Genomic DNA, 18,597 nt, shown 5'->3' on the forward strand with positions numbered 1-18,597 from the left:
TTATTAGCTTAAAAATTTAGAATACTCAACTTTAAACATCTCTAGTGAGTTGCTGGTAATATTGGATTCTTTGTAATCACCTAATTAAATGCATAATAAGTATATATAATTACAGCTGATTCTTGAACAACGTGGGGGTTAGGGGCATCTACTCCCTGCACAGTTAAAAGTACATGTATAATTTTTTACTCCTCCAAATCTTAATTACTAATAGGTTCTGTTAACTGGAAGTCTTACCAATAAAATCTTTTTTTTTTAAATTTTGTTTATCAAACTACCATTATAAATGGCTTCAAGTTTTCTATCCCCAAATTGGTGTCAATGGATACTTAGTACTCCAGAGAGCCCCTTCTTTCCATCGGCTTTTGTAGCATCCAGCTGGCAACAAGGAAGGTAGAGGTGGGCAAGAAAAGTAAGTCATGTCTCTCTGCTAAGCCAAAGTCACTTTTAAAGAGTGCATCTGAGGGTGATAGTAGGCAGAGAAGAGGGAAGAGAGAGGCATTGTCTAAAAGAAAATGAAATCACCTCAGTAATACTCTCTTTTACTTTGTCAATAGAACCTTATTGCAATCAGATATAATGAGTGTGCATGACATTGACATAGCATGATTCATCAGGTTAGAGCCATTGAATTTTTATTTGTCTGTTTATTTGTTTGACTCTGCCACCAGCATTATCTAAGATCTTACCTAATGAAGTGGCTCTCCTGCTTAATATTCTTAGATGCTTCTCCCTCCATTAAAATCCTAATTTGTTATGCAGCATCCAAGATATTTTACAGTATGATGCTATCCTCACTTCTCCCTCTTCTTCTCCATGTGTTCACACTGCAGTCAAATCCATCTCTTCATGCCTCTTTACTTTTTCAGGAAAATGGCCCCTGCTTTTTTTTTATATTGTCGACAATTCAGTCAATTGTTCATCTTAAGATTCAACTCCAAATACCACCATTTTGTCCCATAATTTTGAATTTTATCCGTCCTTCTATGATCCCATAATTTTTCATTTGCATTTCTTGTATTTTTTTTTTAACTGCAATGGGTATTGTGTACTTATTCTGTGTGTGTTATGTGTCTGTGTGTGTATCTCCTGCCCCACACACTATATGCTCTTGTAGGCAAAGACTATAATAAGTGCTGAGTTAAACTTTTGGTTGGAGTTACTTTATAATAAAGACAGCAGAGCAGGAATTGAGTCTCTCTCTATGTAGAACCATCAGTAATCACCCTCTGGTTTTTCTCTTTAGGCAGATACACAAATTGACCGAGAACATCAGAACTTCTATGAAGCGTCATTAGAATATGTCTTTAAAATTCAAGAGGTCCAAGAAAAAAAGAAGTTTGAATTTGTTGAACCGGTAAGTTTCAGATTTTTTGTAAAAATGGTAGGCTGAAAACAGTCTATGGAAAAAAAGTACACTTTTTTTTTTATAATATATAATTTTTCTTGAAAATTATGATTGATAAAAATAAAAGGGGAGTAGAGAAGGGATGAACAGGTGGAGTACAGGCGACTTTTAGGACAGTGAAACTCTTCTGTACAATAGTGTAGTGATGGATGAGAATACCGTTGTACATTTGTCAAAACCCATAGAATGGGTAGCACAAAAACTGAGCTCTAATGTGTACTATGGATTCATTTAATATTAATGTATTAGCATTGCCGCATCGGCTATAACAAAAGTACCACAGAAATGCAAGATGCTAATAAGAGAGGAAGCTGTTAGCGGGAGAGAAGTACAGAGGTGGTGGGGGACAGGTGAGCTAAGGGGGCATAAGGGAACTTCATTCTTTCCACTCATTTTTTGGCAAACCTAAAACTGCTCTAAAAATGAAATGTATTAATTAAATAAATTTTAAAAAAAGGGGCTGTACATTATCTATACATGAATGAGTACACTTCACCAGTAAAATGACCCATTTAGCAAAACTTTAGACAGAGAGGGAAAACTGAAGGCTCTGTTTTCCCCTTCCTCACAGGGCTCGGATCTGCTGGACTTTCCTATGAAGTCATTTATTTTCCTAAGTCAGTGTAAAATGTAATGGATTTCCTAATGTAAACTGCATTACAGAAAAGAACAGGTGGCTGGTCTTTATAAGCTTATTTCATTTTTTAGCATTTTTTTCAAGTGATACCCTAATGTGTTCCAATATTGCCTAAAAAGGCATCTTGACAAAGTGGCATGTATGATGAATAAAGGTTTGCTCTAGAGTCAGGTGGTCTGTTGTCTGCATTCTTCAATTCCCATGAGATCAGAGGATAGGGTTAACAAATGTATAAGTAATCAGATACCTAATTTAAGCCATTCTTTTCTTCCTATGTCAGTCCTTTAAAAAATCCATTCATAATAAAAATAAAATACTCTATGTTAGTGGATATGATAAGGAGAAGGCAAAGGAAGACAACATTGTAAAATGTATTTCACATGAATCATTTTCTAATGGAAATCCACCAGCTGTCCCCTAAAGATAATGGAAAACTGAGACAGAGCAGAGGTTGGGGACAGTTATCAGGCCCAACCTGGCTTCCAGGACCTCTTCCTTTAGTTGGAACCTATTGACTCTCTCCTGGAAACTAGGCAGTAGGCACATTTGCAAGACCAGCTTTCAGCTAGAGAGATGAGGGAACTGAAGACCACCACTCAGGCTCAGGGATTTAACTTTTACCTTTTATTTAGAATAACAAACTGAAGTTCAAGTTCTGTTTACCAAACACTTAATCCTTAAATCCCCTAGGATTATCCTCTTATATAGCAGACACTTTAAGATCTGATTAAACTTTCTATGACCTAGAGAATGTTCTGAAGCTCATCTGGGGCTCATGGACAACTAGCCAGCCTAACGTTTCCTGTTCTAGGAAGATGACCACTACTTATGGATCCTGTTCCCCTTCTCATCGACTAAGTCCCACCCCAGAATCCCACCATGGTTTCTGAAGCTTCGCTTCTTGCTAGCAAACTACTTCCCTAGAGCCTACCCCTTGGGATTTTTGAATTGCAGCTCTTCTTGACACCAAACCGTCAGAGACCCCATTAATTCTGACAGTTTTTCTGTATATTCCTTCCTTGTGTCTTCCCATTTCCTTCAGACACTGTGCTGATCTGCTGTGCTGTTGTTTCTTCTCACACCTGGAATAATCCTTTCACATCTGTATGCCTTTATTCCTCTTGGAAGATGATATGGGGGTCGCTTGTTTCCCTAGGTCTCTTTTATAGCCCATCCTGTCTGGGAACAGTGAACTAGAACATTCTGTAAGATGACATCAGATGTATAAAGAGGAGATTGTAAAAAAATGTTTGCTCACAGGTGGCAGAAGGAATGACAAGAATTTATGAATTCCTGTAAAAATATGGTAGAGAAGTAGAAGCCATCCTTCAACTGAAATGTGTTTTCTTCCCTCTACCTTATCCGAAGCTATGATGTCCTGATAAGTCTTCTGTCACGCATACCTTTCTTATGACACCACAGTCAAAATTGATGTTAAAATTGTCCTTCTTCCAAAATATTTTCCTGGCTGCTCTGTTTTTCCTATTAGAGCGTCTGGCCAAACCAAATAGTACTGTCAGTTTGGTCTCGTCCTCATTTCTAGCCTCAGAGTCTCATCCATGGAGTTGTACTTAATATCCATTTGAACAATGAGAATAGAAATGGGATCAGTGAAGCATGAGTGTGTATGTCAATCTTTAGGTTTATGCATTGACTAATTAATTTGGAGGAGAAAAGTTGTAAACCAAAGTTCCCGGGAACTATAAACATAAAAAGACATGAAAACACTTTAATGTCTTTGCTGTTTTTGTTCTTTAAAAATCCAATTCTTGTTTGTATTGCTATTGCATGTTGCAGAAATCTAGTAGTCTATTCTAGCTTTAGCCCAGATTAGTTTAACAAATAAGCATTAGAGTAAAGCAAATGCCCTGGGGATGGGTCTATCTCCTATAGATTGTAAGAAATCCGATAGAAAATATGAACAGGGGATAGTGATTCACGAAATAATATTCTTACCTTACGATGATATATTTGAGATTAGTTTACATTGTTTTAATTAATATCAAGATCATACTGCTTGTCATAAAACTTCTATGCCATATTCATGTGCTATTAAGAATAAATATTCTGGCTGGCATGGTGGCTCAGGCCTGTAATCCCAGCACTTTGGGAGGCCAAGGCGGGTGGATTGCTTGAGGTCAGGAGTTCAAGACCAGCCTGACCAATATGGTGAAACCTTGTCTCTACTAAAAATGCAAAAATTAGCTGGGCGTGGTGGCATGTGCCTGTAGTCTAAGCTACTCAAGAGGCTGAGGCACGAGAATTGCTTGAACCTGGGAGGTGGAGGTTGCAGTGATCCAAGATCACACCACTGCACTCCAGCCTGGGCAACAGAGTAACACTCTGTCTCAATAAATAATAAGTAAATAAATAAATAAATAAATATTCCTACATTGTCATTATTCTAAAGAAAAACTAGGTCTGACACATGGATTAAAAGAGGACATTCAAATGTTATTTATAAATAAGCTACGTGTTATTGTTTTAAAAGCATACCTGGAATCAATTTTTTTGTTAGTGTTTGGTGTTTTTGAGATGGAGTTTGCCCTATTGCCCAGGTAGGAGTGCAGTGACATAATCTCAGCTCACTACAACCTCCACCTGACAGGTTTAAGCGATTCTCCTGCCTCAGGCTCCTGAGCGAGTAGCTGAAATTACAGGCATACACCACAACACCCAGATAATTTTTTTAGTTTTAGTAGAGACAGAGTTTCATGACGTTGGCCGGGCTGGTCTCGAGCTCCTGACCTCAGGTGATCCACCTGTTTCGGCCTCCCAGAGTGCTGGGATTACAGGGTGAGCCACCATGCCTGGCCTGAAATCAGCTTTTTAAACTCAGTTCTCTATAAGCTATACAAGTTTAATAGCCATCTTTTTTCTAGTTTATTATATTTTATATAGAAAGGGATTATAGCTCACTGGTGATTTCTAGACCCACCATTCTGTGTGGTAGTAATTACCCATAGCTAGTCTGAGTTAGGATGTGCTATAAATATAAAATCAACATCAGCCTGCAGAATCTTAGTATGAAAAAATGGATAATAACTCATTAATACCTCTTTTATACTGATTACAGGTTGAAATGCTATTTTGGATATATTGTATTAAAATAAATTATTCAAATTTATTTCACTTTTTTTTTTTTTTTTTTTTTTAAGTATCTAAAATATGTTTACTAGCCAGGCATGGTGGCTCACGCCTGTAGTCCCAGCACATTAGGAGGCTGAGGCGGGCAGATCGCTTGAAACCAGTAGTTCAAGACCAGCTTGGCCAACATGGTGAAACCTCGTCTCTACTAAACACAAAAACTAGCCAGGCATGGTGATGGGTGCCTGTAATCCCAGCTACTCAGGAGGCTGAGGCACGAGATTCACTTGAACCCTGGAAGTGGAGATTGCAGTGAGCCAAAATCACGCCACTGCACACCAGCCTGGGTGACAGAGTGAGACTAGTTAATTACACATTGGCTTCATTTGTGGTTCATATTATGTTTCTGTTGAACAGCAGGCTCATCCTTCCAGATATGTCAACAAGATACGTAAGTTTAGGTTTATGATGGGGGAAAGAGATCAGGGAGGGAGAAACATCTCCTGACTCTTGGTTATAATATTCACCTACTGCTCAGAGCTGCCTGAGGTTTATGAGAACTTTTATGGATTAGAAGAAGCAGTTCTAGAAGTACTCTGAACACAAACAGCTTGAGTAAGAGTTGTGGAGGAGCCCAGAGGTCTCAGAAGTATTTCACGGTACATAAAGGTTTGTGGCTTAGAAAACGGAATCTTGTTATGACTCATCTGCCTTATGATTCATTCAGCTATAAACTTGTGTATGTGTTGATTATGTCCTTTAAGCCTACTTAGTTGGACGTATGTTTTGTGAGCAACTACTATGTGCTATGTGTTTTCTCTGTTAGCTCACATAAATCCATAACAGCATTATTATGAAGTAGTTGTTAGATGAAGAAGCTAAGTTACAGAAAGATTGTTGGTTGCCTAAGGCCACAAATCTGAAGTGGCAGGTAGGAACCCAGAACCCAAATCTGAAGTCATGGTGTAGTACCACTTCCTTAGTGGCCACTTCACTACAGAAATTAATCCTTCCTGATAATATTTGCTCTGGCCAAATAAAATGGATGATTAGAAAATTATACTGTGTAGTTATGTTAGCTCCTTAAAATTAGAAGAAAATAAGAGATTTACCTTTGGTAAGCAGAGACAAAGTATAATAGCTAAATGAGTTGGAATAAGATGTAATTTGGCTCCACATGTTACAGCTGTGCAAATATGGCACATTTTACAAATTCTCTGCCTCAGGTTTTTATCTGTATATTGAGGACAAAAATAATGTGTAGTTCCCAGGATCGTAGTGAGGATCAACCAGCACAGGTAATGCGTAGAGCTCTTGTATTGTACCTGGTACATCGTTAGCATCAATAAAGCACCAGCCAGTGTGTACCTCACTTATACTGTGATTGCTAGATAGGAAAACAACACTTATGAATCCCTTTGTTAGTTGTGGCTTTAAAGCCCCAGGTAGCTTTTTTAAAAACACATTTTAATTTTAGCCTTCTAAATATACGCGTAGAGTAAGTTTTGTAATACCTTTTCATATTACAGTATTCCTTTTAGACTCCATTGTAGTTTTTTTGTATTAATGTTTAAAGTTAATGCAGAAAAGGAAAATAAATCATCATATGTAAACTAAAATAGAGTGCTTTTGGTGCTCTTCCCTTGGACTGCTAAATCCAATTTAAATTTTTTGCTGAAGAAAATTTTGCATAATTTGCTAACATGTTTTTGCTTGTTATTATCAAGAAGTATACTATAAAATACTTTTTAGAGTCTCTGAATTTAAAAAGCTTAAATAATTTTGAGATTGAAATGCTACTGCTAAGTCTTTTTAAAAAATCCATCCGCTAGTATATAGATGAGCGGATTTTGAAAGATTAACCTTTTGATGTTTTTTTCTTTTTCAATATAATCAATTAGCTTTAATTTAGTAAATCAAAGTGAAAAAAATAAGGTAGCATCATTGTTTTTTGAAACTCTGTAGGACTAAAAGTTAAATTTCTATCCTGTTTAAAATCTGTGGGCAATCATTCTTTGAAAATGAAACAGCAAAGCTTTTAAATAAAAATAAAATCTGCAACAGTTCATGGATAAATCTAAAGTTCAGGGTACTGTTATTGAAAATTGGAAATTTGTGATATAATTTAATGAACAGAATTTTATAAAAATAAGAAAAATGCATCCTATGTGTTTGGTAGAAATCAATCATGTAGCTTCTGCTGGACTTTATCACCTTGCTGGTGACAGTACCTTCTCTATTATAACTGAGCTCTAAAGATAAGCTGGCTATTCATCAATGCCTCTGTTCCTTTACCACCAAAGTGTGCCTCAGGCCCCTTCATCTGAATTCCCTCCTCTTGAATGCTCAGAAATCCATCTTTTCAGGAATTCCAATGATGTTTTTGAGTGCTGAGGAGATGGATGGCCACGGCTTTGTTTTATTAATCAGTGTGCATGTCTGTCCGTTCATTCATTTGTGCTTCTGTCCTCTGATTTTAAAAGCAGTCTTTTCCAGACCAGCATTGACTGGCCACTTTCCATTCTTGGCTCTCTTTTTATCTTCAAATTTCTCATTATTTATTTGATTAGATTTGTATATGCTTTTGTTTTCTTGCCGTGAACTCCCTTGCACATCTATGCATTAGACTTAAAGCAATCTGAGTCATTTTGAAGGTATCCTTTAAGATGTTTATCTCGAAGTCTCCTCCAGGCAGGGAATTGCAAAGACTACAGATTTAACTCACAGGCCTGACACTTTTACAGTGTGAAAATTGATGCCTTGACTTTGCCTTACTTTTCTAATCTTCTTAGAAGCTTAGATGGCCAAATGTGAAGAATGGAACTATATAACATTTTGATTTCTTATAGTGCATTATGGTGCTTTGTGTATGGGAAGTATTTATTTTTATTTTTTAAAAACAACTTCAGGCCAGGCATGGTAGCTCACACCTGTGATCCCAGCAAGTTGGGAGGCTGAGGCAGGAGGATTGTTTGAGCCCAGGAGTTCAAAACCAGTCTTGGCAACATGGCAAAACTCCACCTCTACAAAAATTAATTAGGCATGGTGGCATGCGCCTGTAGTCTTAGCTACTTGGGGACTGAGGTGGGAGGATCACTTGAGCCTGGGAAGTCAAAACTGCAGTGAACTCTAATCGTGCCACTACACTCCAGCCTGTGTGAAAGCGTGAGACCTTGTCTCAAAAAAGAAAAAAAAAAAAACTTCATAAAGATATAATTCACATGCCACACAGACAACTAATTTAAACTGTAATATCCAAAGGGACTTTAGTATATTCACAGATATGTGCAACAATCACTACAAAAAAATTTAAAGTATTTTCATCACCTTAAAAATAAACATCACATCCTTTAGCTATCTTTCCCAGTATACCCCATAACCCCCAATCCTGAAAACCACTAATTATTTTCTGTCTCTATTAATTTGCCTACTCTGGGCATTTCATACAAATGAAATTGTATAATAAATGACCTTTTGTGATTGGCTTCTTTTACTCAGATGCAGTTTTCAAGGTTCATCCATCTGAAAGCATGCATCAGTACTTCATTTCCCTTTAGGGCCAAATAATATTTTATTGTATGGATAGACCACATTTTGCTTGTCCAACTATTAGTTAATGGATACCTTTTCACTATTATGAATAATGTTATAAACCAGCTGTTCCCAACCTTTTGTGGCACCAGGGACCAGTTTTGTGGAAGACAATTTCTCCAAGAAAAAATTGGTCGGGAGGGAAGGGTTTGAGGATAAAACTGTTCCACCTCAGATCATCAGGCATTAGATTCTCATAAGAAGCACGCAACATAGATCCCTCACATGCACAGTTCACAATAGGCCTCCCGCTCCTATGAGAGTCTAATGCCAGCACTGACCTGATAGGAGGCAGAGCTCACCCACAGCTCACCTCCTGCCATGCAGTTGGGTTCCTAACCGGCTGCAAATGACCTTTACTGGTCTGCAGCCCAGGGATTGGGGACACCTGTTATAAACATTCATGTACAAATTTTCGTGTAGATACAAGTTTTTCCCTCTCTTGAAGTAGAATTACTGAGTCATATGGTGTGTTTCACCATCTGAGGAACTACCAAAATAACTGCACCCTTTGACATTCCCACCAGTGGTGTATGAGGGATACCGTTTCTCCATGTCCCTCACACACACTTGCTATTATCTCACTTTTTGTGTCTAGCCATCCCAGAGAGGTGAACTTAGATTTCACTGTGGTTTTGATTTCGATTTCTCTGATGACTAATAAGTCAAGAATCTTTCAAATGCTTTTTGACCATTCATATATTTCTTTCGAGAAATGTCTATTCAGTTTCTTTGCCTATTTTTAAACTAGGTTATTTGTCTTTTTATTATTTAATTGTAAGAGTTGTTTATGTATTCTGCATATAAGCCCCTTATCAGATAAATGATTTTTGTAAATATATTCTTCCATTCTATTAGTTTTCTTTCAATTTTCATGACAGTGTACATCGAAGCATGAGTTTTTAATTTTGATGAAGTTTGTGTATTTTTTTGTTGTTGTTTGTGCTTTTGGTGTCATATCTAAGAATCCATTGCCAAACACATCATAGAGATGTATTCCTATCTTTTTTCTAAGTGTTTCATAGTTTATGTCTTAAATTTAGGTCCTTGATCCATTTTCAGGTAATTTTTTGTCTATGCCATAAGGTAGGGGCTTCAACTTCATTCCTTTGCATTTGGCTATGCAATTATCCTAGAATAATTTGTTGAAAAGTCTATTCATTCTCCCTTGTGTAGTTGTACCACTCTTGTCAAAAATCAGATGATGACAGAATGTATGTGTATAACAGACTCTCAATTCCATTACACTGATTTACATGTCTGCTTTAGTGGCTGGGATGTGAGGAAAGACTATGGTTTCAATTTACCCTTATGCCAATATCACACTGTGCTGATTACTGTTGTTTTGTGTTAAGTTTTGAAGTGTTTTTTGTTGTTGTTGTTTTGTTGTTAAGATTTTTTTTTTTTTTTTTTTGACTGTTTGGGGTTTCTTGCAGTGCCCTGTAAATTTTAGAATCAGCTTGTCAATTACTACAAAAAAGTCAGCTGAAATTCTGACAGGGATTGTGTAGAATATGTATGTCAATTTGGGGAATATTACCATCTTAACAATATTAAGTTATCCAGTCTATGAACATGAGATACTCTCCATTTATTTTGACCTTCCTTAATTTCTTTATACGGTATTTTACAGTTTTCAGAGCATAACTTTTATACGTCGTTTGTTAAATCAGTTTTCCCAAGTAGTTTATTTTTTTGAAGCTATTGTAAATGGCATTGTTTTCTTAACTTTATTTTCAGATTGTTCATTGCAAGTGTATAGAAATACAACTGATTTTTGTATATTGGTCTTTGTATCCTGCAACCTTATTAAACTTGTTTATTAGTTATATAGCTTTGCCCTGGATTTTGTAGGATTTTATATATATGAGATCATGGCATTTGCAAACAGAGATGCTTTTTCTTTTTTCTTTCTCATCTGGATGCCTTTTATTTCTTTTTCTTGCTTAGTTTTTTTTGACTAGAAGCTGTAGCACAATATTAGAAGTGTCAAGAATGGGCATCATTATCTTGTTCCTGATCTTGGGTGGAGGAGGAACACATTCACTCTTTTATCATTAAATATGACATTAACTGTGAGAGTGGAGTGTTCAGTATTTTAAGCAGTGATTAATTTCTTAGGAGAGAAGGGTTTATGCTTACAGTTCTTAGTGGTCAAAGATGGTTACTGAATTATATTTGACAACTGACTTTACTTTGTTGGTAAAGCTGGTGGACGGGCTCTGTAGAAATTGATTGTGAGGGTTCCATTAAACTCAAGAACAAATTTAGAGCATGATTGGCAGTGCTGCTGTAGGAAGATGGGATGTCTCTACCACTTTGAGAATTTTAATAAGCTAAAGAAAAGAGGTCATTGTAATAATTGATTGTTGTCAGTCAGAAAAGAGGGTAAGCATGTAGGAGTGAATCACATCCTTGTAAAAGCATTCACACTTCAATGGTTCTCAGTTTGAGCAATTCAGTTATCTGAAATTACTATATCTACCACTTAGAGGCTCTTCATCTCACCAACCCCTTTTCTTAACTCTTACTATTATTTGCCATTTACATCATCAGTGGTAACTTAAGGCTTGACACTTTTGGAAGTGCCACATCCATACTGCATTTAGTTAATTGGTTACTAATGGGCTGGGAAATTATGAATATTTGTTCCTTTTCTGGCTTGTAATGGGGTTATTTTAAAGATCATTTATCTGTAAGTATGGTATCAGTTTTTCCAATTGGTTGGGTTATTGGAGTGACAAGTAATTTGGTTCTATACCCTTGGGAATAATAATGTGCTATATGAGATTTTCCCAATGATAAAAGGAACTTTCTTAGTATTCAAACTATTCTGTCTATCTAGGAGTTTGTAGTTGTTATTATGGTTACTGTTATTATTTTAAATGTCAAATTTACTTTAGGGTAAACTGAAACCATAGTTTTTCCCTCACATCCCAGCCATTCGGGCAGATTCACCAAAGAAAATGATCTGTGGGAAGTGCAATTCTTAAAGCTTTTCAGGCTGTCCTGTTCAGTTCCTTTCATTTCACATCTTGGAATTTTGTAGAGGATGAAAGGAACAAGTATAGGATTCAAACCTATAAAACGTTTAACTTTGCTGCCATCTAGAGGCAGGTTTTTCATAATGCGATCTTCAATGAACCCAAATGCTGCTTCCAAAGCCGTGGAATAAAAAGGAAAAGGTGGATTGTTTTTTGTATATAATTCTTATGTGCCTTCTATTGGATTGTACATTTCCTAGCAGGTGCTCAGCGTGCTTTATGAGATTAAAAGAAATTTGTCTGCTACTAAGTGAATCTGAATTCTGCTAGAAGCTGCCAATGGGTTTATTTTCCTCTTGACTGAAGTTGGCTGCGTATAAAATGCTAAGGATATGGAATAATCTGAATAAGATGAGGGTACCAGGATCTTACTTTTTAGAACATGACTAAGAATTTAAAAGCAGAGTTTAGTGGGAAATATTGGTTTACCAAAATCAGTGTGAAAATCCGTCCATAAGAGTTTTGGTTAGGGCGACCCACATGTGGTTCAGTGAATCTGCAATCATGCAAGCAGCCCTTCGCATGAGGGAGCGTCTCACAGGTAGTTCCCTGGAGCGCACCCAGCATCTTCTCCAGATGTCTAGTCTTTTGAAATAGAATACACATTGACATTCCTTATCCAAAATGTTTAGGACTAGAAGTGTTTCCTATTTTTTTCATATTTTCGGATATTTGCATATACATAATGAGCTATCTTGGGAATTGGACCCAAGTCTGAACATGAAAGTCATTATGTTTCCTATACACCTCATACACATAGCCTGAGGATAATTTTATTTTAAACAATATTCTTAATAATTTTGTGCATGAAGCACAATTTGTATATATTGAACCACCAGAAAGCAAAAGTATCAGGTGTGGAAGTTTTCACTTGTGGTATCATGACAGTGCTCTAAAAATTTTGGATTTTGGAGTGTTTTGAATTTCATGTTTTCAGATTAGTATTAGTACTTTAGGGCTGGAGCATCAAGCCATGGCATAGAAATTTAAATGTATTGGAAACTTCTGTGGCCAAAGAATCATAATTGACCATTTGTTAGAATTTTTAGCAGTGTTCTGGGTGTGGTTTGGAATGGTTTACTTCATGCTTCTGAAAACATCAGTGTGCTTTGTCTTTTTTCCGTGTTCTAGAAACCAAGAATATTAGAAAAGATGGATCTCAGGGGATTCATTGTTTTATAGAAGATTTATCACAGATATTCTTAAAATCTTCTTTACAAGTTTAATTAACTTTTGTACTGATGATGCTTTTAAAGCAGCACCTGCTTTGTATCGCATCCAGTTTGTAACAAGACAGTTTAATTGTGGATTAATTATAAATGGTAAAACATGAAACAATACTTCCTTAGCAACTTCATAAACTGTTAGTTGGATGTTTAGAAGACTACTGTTATATATATATATATATGTGTATATATATATTTCAAAAGTATTTTCTTTTCTCTCTGAAAAGCTCTAAATCTATATATGCAAACTTTTATTAAAGGTATTTTTTAATCCAATTTAAGCTGCAGTTTTGTTTATGCTATATTATATGCATTCAGGTAGACTATGTATTTTATTGGATAACTTGATATAGCATCATTGTAATCTATTGAATATTTAGGTTTGATAGTATTAGATGACATAAAACTGACAGTGTAAAATATTTATAAAAGGGCAAATGCTACATTTTGGTGCACTATCAGAACTGTTTGAACAAGAGAAAAAAAGTCCTTAACATATAACAACAAAAATGGCTTGAAAATGTTTTCTGAAATGAACATGACTTTGTTTGTAGGAAGAAAAGCATGAGGTCATTGTTTTCAGATAGAACCAGTGTTTATCTGTTGGAAATCATAGCACATGTGCCTGATGCTTAGCTGAATCCTCCCTGCCTACGCAGACAGAAGAGGTGGCTGCATATTATTTACATGAGAAAATGGTTTCAAATTGTGTTTCTTCCTTAATTTAAAATAATAAGTTACAGATAAGTTATGAGTGACTTTTCAAAAATGTTTTCTAACTTTACCGCAGGAAGAGGTTGTGGGAAAGATTAGGTTAGTATACAAGTCTGTGAAATAAAATCCCTGTGAATGAAATGAAAATGCTTAAATAATTTTTTTCCAATATAATGTTCCATATAACCTGTGTCCTATAATTCCATGGAGAGCCTGTCTTAATTTATGGATAAAAACAGAAATACACGTATGAATTTGAGATTAGAAGGTTAGGATCATAGAAATTATGACTTTGTAAAGATTTTACTTTCTCAGAAATGAAAGACCTGTGTTATCTATTTCAGTGATTTTGCTCACCAATTCCCTGAGTTCTTCCCATTCCTTTGCTAAAATGTTGTCTATTCAATACTCAACTCAGTACTGCCACCTTGTGATGCTTTTTCTTAATTTCATCTGGCCAAATTCCCATTCCTTCCCTTGGTTACTTCTTATCTGTGATTTACTGGTTTGCTCTTCCTTACATCGCACATCTTTTATCCCCTTGTTTCGATTAGAAGTTCTTGCAGGGTGGGATCTATGCTATTATACTTTAGTCATTATCTTAGTGGTCTCTTCTGGATATTTCTTCAATGCATTTGAATAGCAGAATAGTTAACATGACAAATGTCCTTGATCAGCCTCAAAAGTTAAATTACTGTCTACCAAAAGGGAAATAAAAATCCTTTTGTGGTTTCTGTTTTATAATTGTAAATCTATTGCCTGCCTTGCCAAAGCCATTGAAAATGTATTAGTTTGAGGAATTATAATGAAATATAATTTTCTCCCTATTTTATATCATTAAATGATCATTAAAACACATTTTCATGGTTCTTTATCTCTTTATCTTTGCAGCTTTTGTCATTTCTTCAGGGCTTATTTACTTTTTACCACGAGGGATATGAACTTGCCCAGGAATTTGCACCGTATAAGCAACAGCTGCAGTTCAACTTGCAGAATGTAAGAGTATACCTGTTCTTACTGTCTCTCAGCAAATCTGCAAATCTGATTTCACAGGGCAACTAAGTTATAACCAAGTTAAACCTTGGAATCTTTCAAATACTTGCCTAAGTACAGTAAAATTCAAGAATTAAGAAAAACCACTTTATAAATGTATTACAATTTTTTTCTAGCTGCTAGTGGAAAATACACCCCACAAAACCCTAATCTTAGTTAGAAAAATTTATACTAGCAAATTTTATAAAAATATTACCCAGTTGGAGACACCTGAAAGTTTATTAACTTTTGCCTTCATCCAGCATTCCTACTAATTTACTGGGTGATGCAGGATGGATAACTTTGGAGAGCTAATTTGCAGTATGGTGGCTATAGTTAATAATACTGTGTTGAATACTTGAAATTTATTAAGAGTTTAGGTCTTAAATGTTCTCAACATACACAGATGGTAACTATGTGGTGATTGATATATTAATTAACTCGATTGTGGTAATTTCATAATGTATAAATGTGTTAAAACATCACATTGTACATGTTAACTATACAATTTTTATTTGTCAATTATACCTCAAGAAAACTAGAAAAGAAAATACTGGAAATAAGAAAACAAGACCTTAGAGAAGTCTTTTTTTTTTAAGATGGAGTTTTGATCGTCACCCAGGCTAGAGTGCAATGGCACGATCTTGGCTCACTGCAACCTCCGCCTCCTGGGTTCAAGCGATTCTCCTGCCTCAGCGTCCCAAATAGCTGGGATTACAGGCATGCACCACTACACCTGGCTAATTTTGTATTTTTAGTAGAGACAGGGTTTCACCATGTTGGTCAGGTTGGTCTCGAACTCCCGACCTCAGGTGGCCCACCCGCCGCGGCCTCCCAAGTGCTGAGATTACAGGTGTGACCCACCATGCCTAGCCTGAGAAGTCTCATTTTTAAGAGAGCAAAATTTCTTTATTTGTGAAATGAAGGATTGTACTTTAACAACAAAGATCTCATCTTTCTCTGAAATTGAATATAAAATATGTGCTGTTTATTATTTTCAAATAACAGGTTTGAATGTGGTTTTGAGGCATTCAAAATAACTGCTTTAAGCTAATTGTTGAGGTTTTACTATAACTGAAACCCTGACTGCCAAGTACTATATAGCCCAAATCATTTGGAAAACCTTTTTTTTTTTCAATGAGGCTTATCTGGTTCTTGCCGTTGTGGAAACATCCAGTAAATCTACTTAAGAAATGTGTAAGATTTAGTTTTGAGTTTTGGTGAATCAATTATTATATCTATTGTTTTTTCAGAAGCTATTAAAAGGGAAAATATTTTTGAGGTAATGCAAAAGAGGGGTATTCATGAAAGACAAAAAGAAGAAAGAAAAGCCTGATTCTTCCTAGGTGATGGTGATTATTATATCTTCAGAAGCATATTTTTGAGGTAATGCAAAAGGGGTATTCATAGAGAAAAGCCTGATTCTTCCTATAGCTTAAGTAAACTTGATATAAAGTGAGTAATCTATTTCTTGCCACAGAAGAAGTTAGAACTTGGAAACCTGTTGATTTTTATGAGTTAATTTATACACTCACCTCTTAATAATACCTGTGCTAGTAAATAAAGCTACATGATGTTTCTTTGAAAATAGCCTTTGGAACTGTGGTGACAAACTTTTTTTCTTGACTTGTTCAATGCCACATGTATCAAAAGTGTATGAACTTATTTTGTTTTTTCACTTAAAAGAAACTAAGTCCCTATATATCTGTTTTTTACCTTAGGTATTTAGGGAATTCAAATTTTACGTAGTGCATCCTATATTTTTTAAATTGCCATAGTTTACCCTCTAAGTAATAATGTTGGAGTGTGAAAATAGGAAGAAAGTCTCTCACACACACACACACACACACACAGAGAGATTCAAACAGAAACATGCGGAAGGTCATTCAGAGAAGTTTTCACTAAATCGGTTCAAAATCAGACCTTGGGACCCAACGTCACAAAGATATAGATGTGGTGAATACTGCCAAAAGAATCAAGGTCATCTTTGTACGATTTGCAGTTTTGAAACATTTTTCTGGGCCAGTCAGGTGGTTCACACCTGTAATCCCAGCACTTTGGGAGGCAAACACATCGCTGAGCCCAGGAATTTGAGACCAGCCTGGGAAACATAGTGACACCCCATCTCTACAAAACATTAGCCAGGTGTGATGGTGTGTGCCTGTAGTCCCAGCTGCTTGTGGGGACTGAGGCAGGAGGATCACTTGAGCCCAGGAGGTCAAGGTTGCAGTGAGCCATGATCGCACCTGGGTGACAGAGTGATACTCTGTCTCAAAAATAAATAAATAAAAACTAAAAATATTAGTCTGGGTGTTTCTGAAACTTGGTAGAAAACAATGACTGAAATTATTGTTTCTATTTACTTAAGACGAGGAATAATTTTGAAAGTACTCGACAAGAGGTAGAGCGGTTGATGCAAAGGATGAAATCTGCCAACCAGGACTACAGACCACCCAGCCAGTGGACGATGGAAGGCTATCTGTATGTCCAGGAGAAACGTGAGTCACAAAGACATAACTTCACGCCTGTTATGACTTAGCCATCTATGAATATTTCCATGAGATGTGACTTGGTTAGTAGTATTTCCTTCAAGTAGGAGGACTGAAATTTCTTACAGCTTTATATCTACTTTCCCCCCAACCACGACCAAAGTGAGGAAGCTTTTCCACATTTTGCCGTCAGGATGTCTAAGTTGGCATATTGTTGAACTTGGAACTTACAGTCTTCACTCATACCATAACATGAGTTCCGTTTTAGCATTTAATTGTGATACTTAATCTCAACTTAAAGTTTCATGGAAAATTGCAAACCGAAGCCTTTATTGGGATGAATCATCCTGGTGACTGTGATAATAGTTTTACCCTCTGTTGGCATTATTTTATTTAATTTTGTGCCCTGTCAGTTTTCAGGTGTAAAATTGGTAATCATGAATAGAGCATGATTATAATTGCCTCTCACTGAGGACATTTTTCTCTCAAAAATATTAAAAAGCCATTCAGACTTGTATAACTGGAGTTTTTTTGTGCCTGTTACTTGTCATTAAGTCGAACTAGTTGGACTATTTTGACTACATTAACACTTTCAAACCGGATATGCCCTAAGGCATCATTCTTGTGCTGTTTTTGGTGAAGAAACAGTTGTGTGTGTTTCCAGCCCATCGTGGACCAATGTGAAAGGCTTTTGATACACTGTTTGTGCAACATGATTAAGTGATGCTCATGTGTTGGAGGGCAGGACACACACAAATTTGATTTGATCCAGCAGACTCTGCAAACATTACTGCATGGACTTGATGATAGAGGAACACCGGTTCAAGAGATCTGGGTTTTAGGATTTTTCTCTCTCATAACTATCTACCTTGGCCAGTCTACTGTTTTCATATCTAAACATGATAAAACTGGTGATCTGCCTAGGTACTCTATAATTAGTGCATAATAAGTAGCTTTTACCCTCCCCCAGTTCATGAAAAATTACCAGTCCCTTGGCTTGTCAGTAGGGTATATAGATTTCATTTAGGACTCTAAGGAAATTTTTATTCTTTTTTTTTTAATTGTTATGTTTTTTACTCAAGCCTCGAAAGGACTCTAAGGAAATTTTTGAATATTTATTTTAAATGATTTTGTCCAGGTTCGAGAGCCTTCATGTGACAGTACATTGAAAGGAGCTCACATTTCTACCAATAAAATATTTGGCCACTGGAAGAATTTGTTGCCAGTGAGGGAAGTAAACATGCAAGTGATAGAGGAGGTGCCATCCTTGGATTTTGTATTCGTTGTGATCTGATTATATTTTGTTTCTTGAATATTTTTCTAGGTGTTACACACTTGCTGAAATCTTTGTGGGCACACAATATTTTAT

At 36.1% G+C, this 18,597-nt stretch overlaps 1 protein-coding gene across 1 annotated transcript in view; it reads left to right on the forward strand.

The window, feature by feature from the left end:
* Positions 1-18,597, forward strand: part of ARHGAP42 (Rho GTPase activating protein 42) — a 309,626-nt gene that overhangs the window by 232,787 nt on the left and 58,242 nt on the right. The window contains exons 6-8 of the mRNA XM_050758883.1: positions 1,247-1,357; positions 14,599-14,703; positions 17,108-17,237. Of these exons, the coding sequence (XP_050614840.1) occupies positions 1,247-1,357; positions 14,599-14,703; positions 17,108-17,237 (346 nt within the window). The remainder of the gene's footprint in view (positions 1-1,246; positions 1,358-14,598; positions 14,704-17,107; positions 17,238-18,597) is intronic.

This window comes from Macaca thibetana, chromosome 14 (genome assembly GCF_024542745.1).
Source record: "Macaca thibetana thibetana isolate TM-01 chromosome 14, ASM2454274v1, whole genome shotgun sequence".
Taxonomy (NCBI): Eukaryota; Metazoa; Chordata; class Mammalia; order Primates; family Cercopithecidae; genus Macaca; species Macaca thibetana.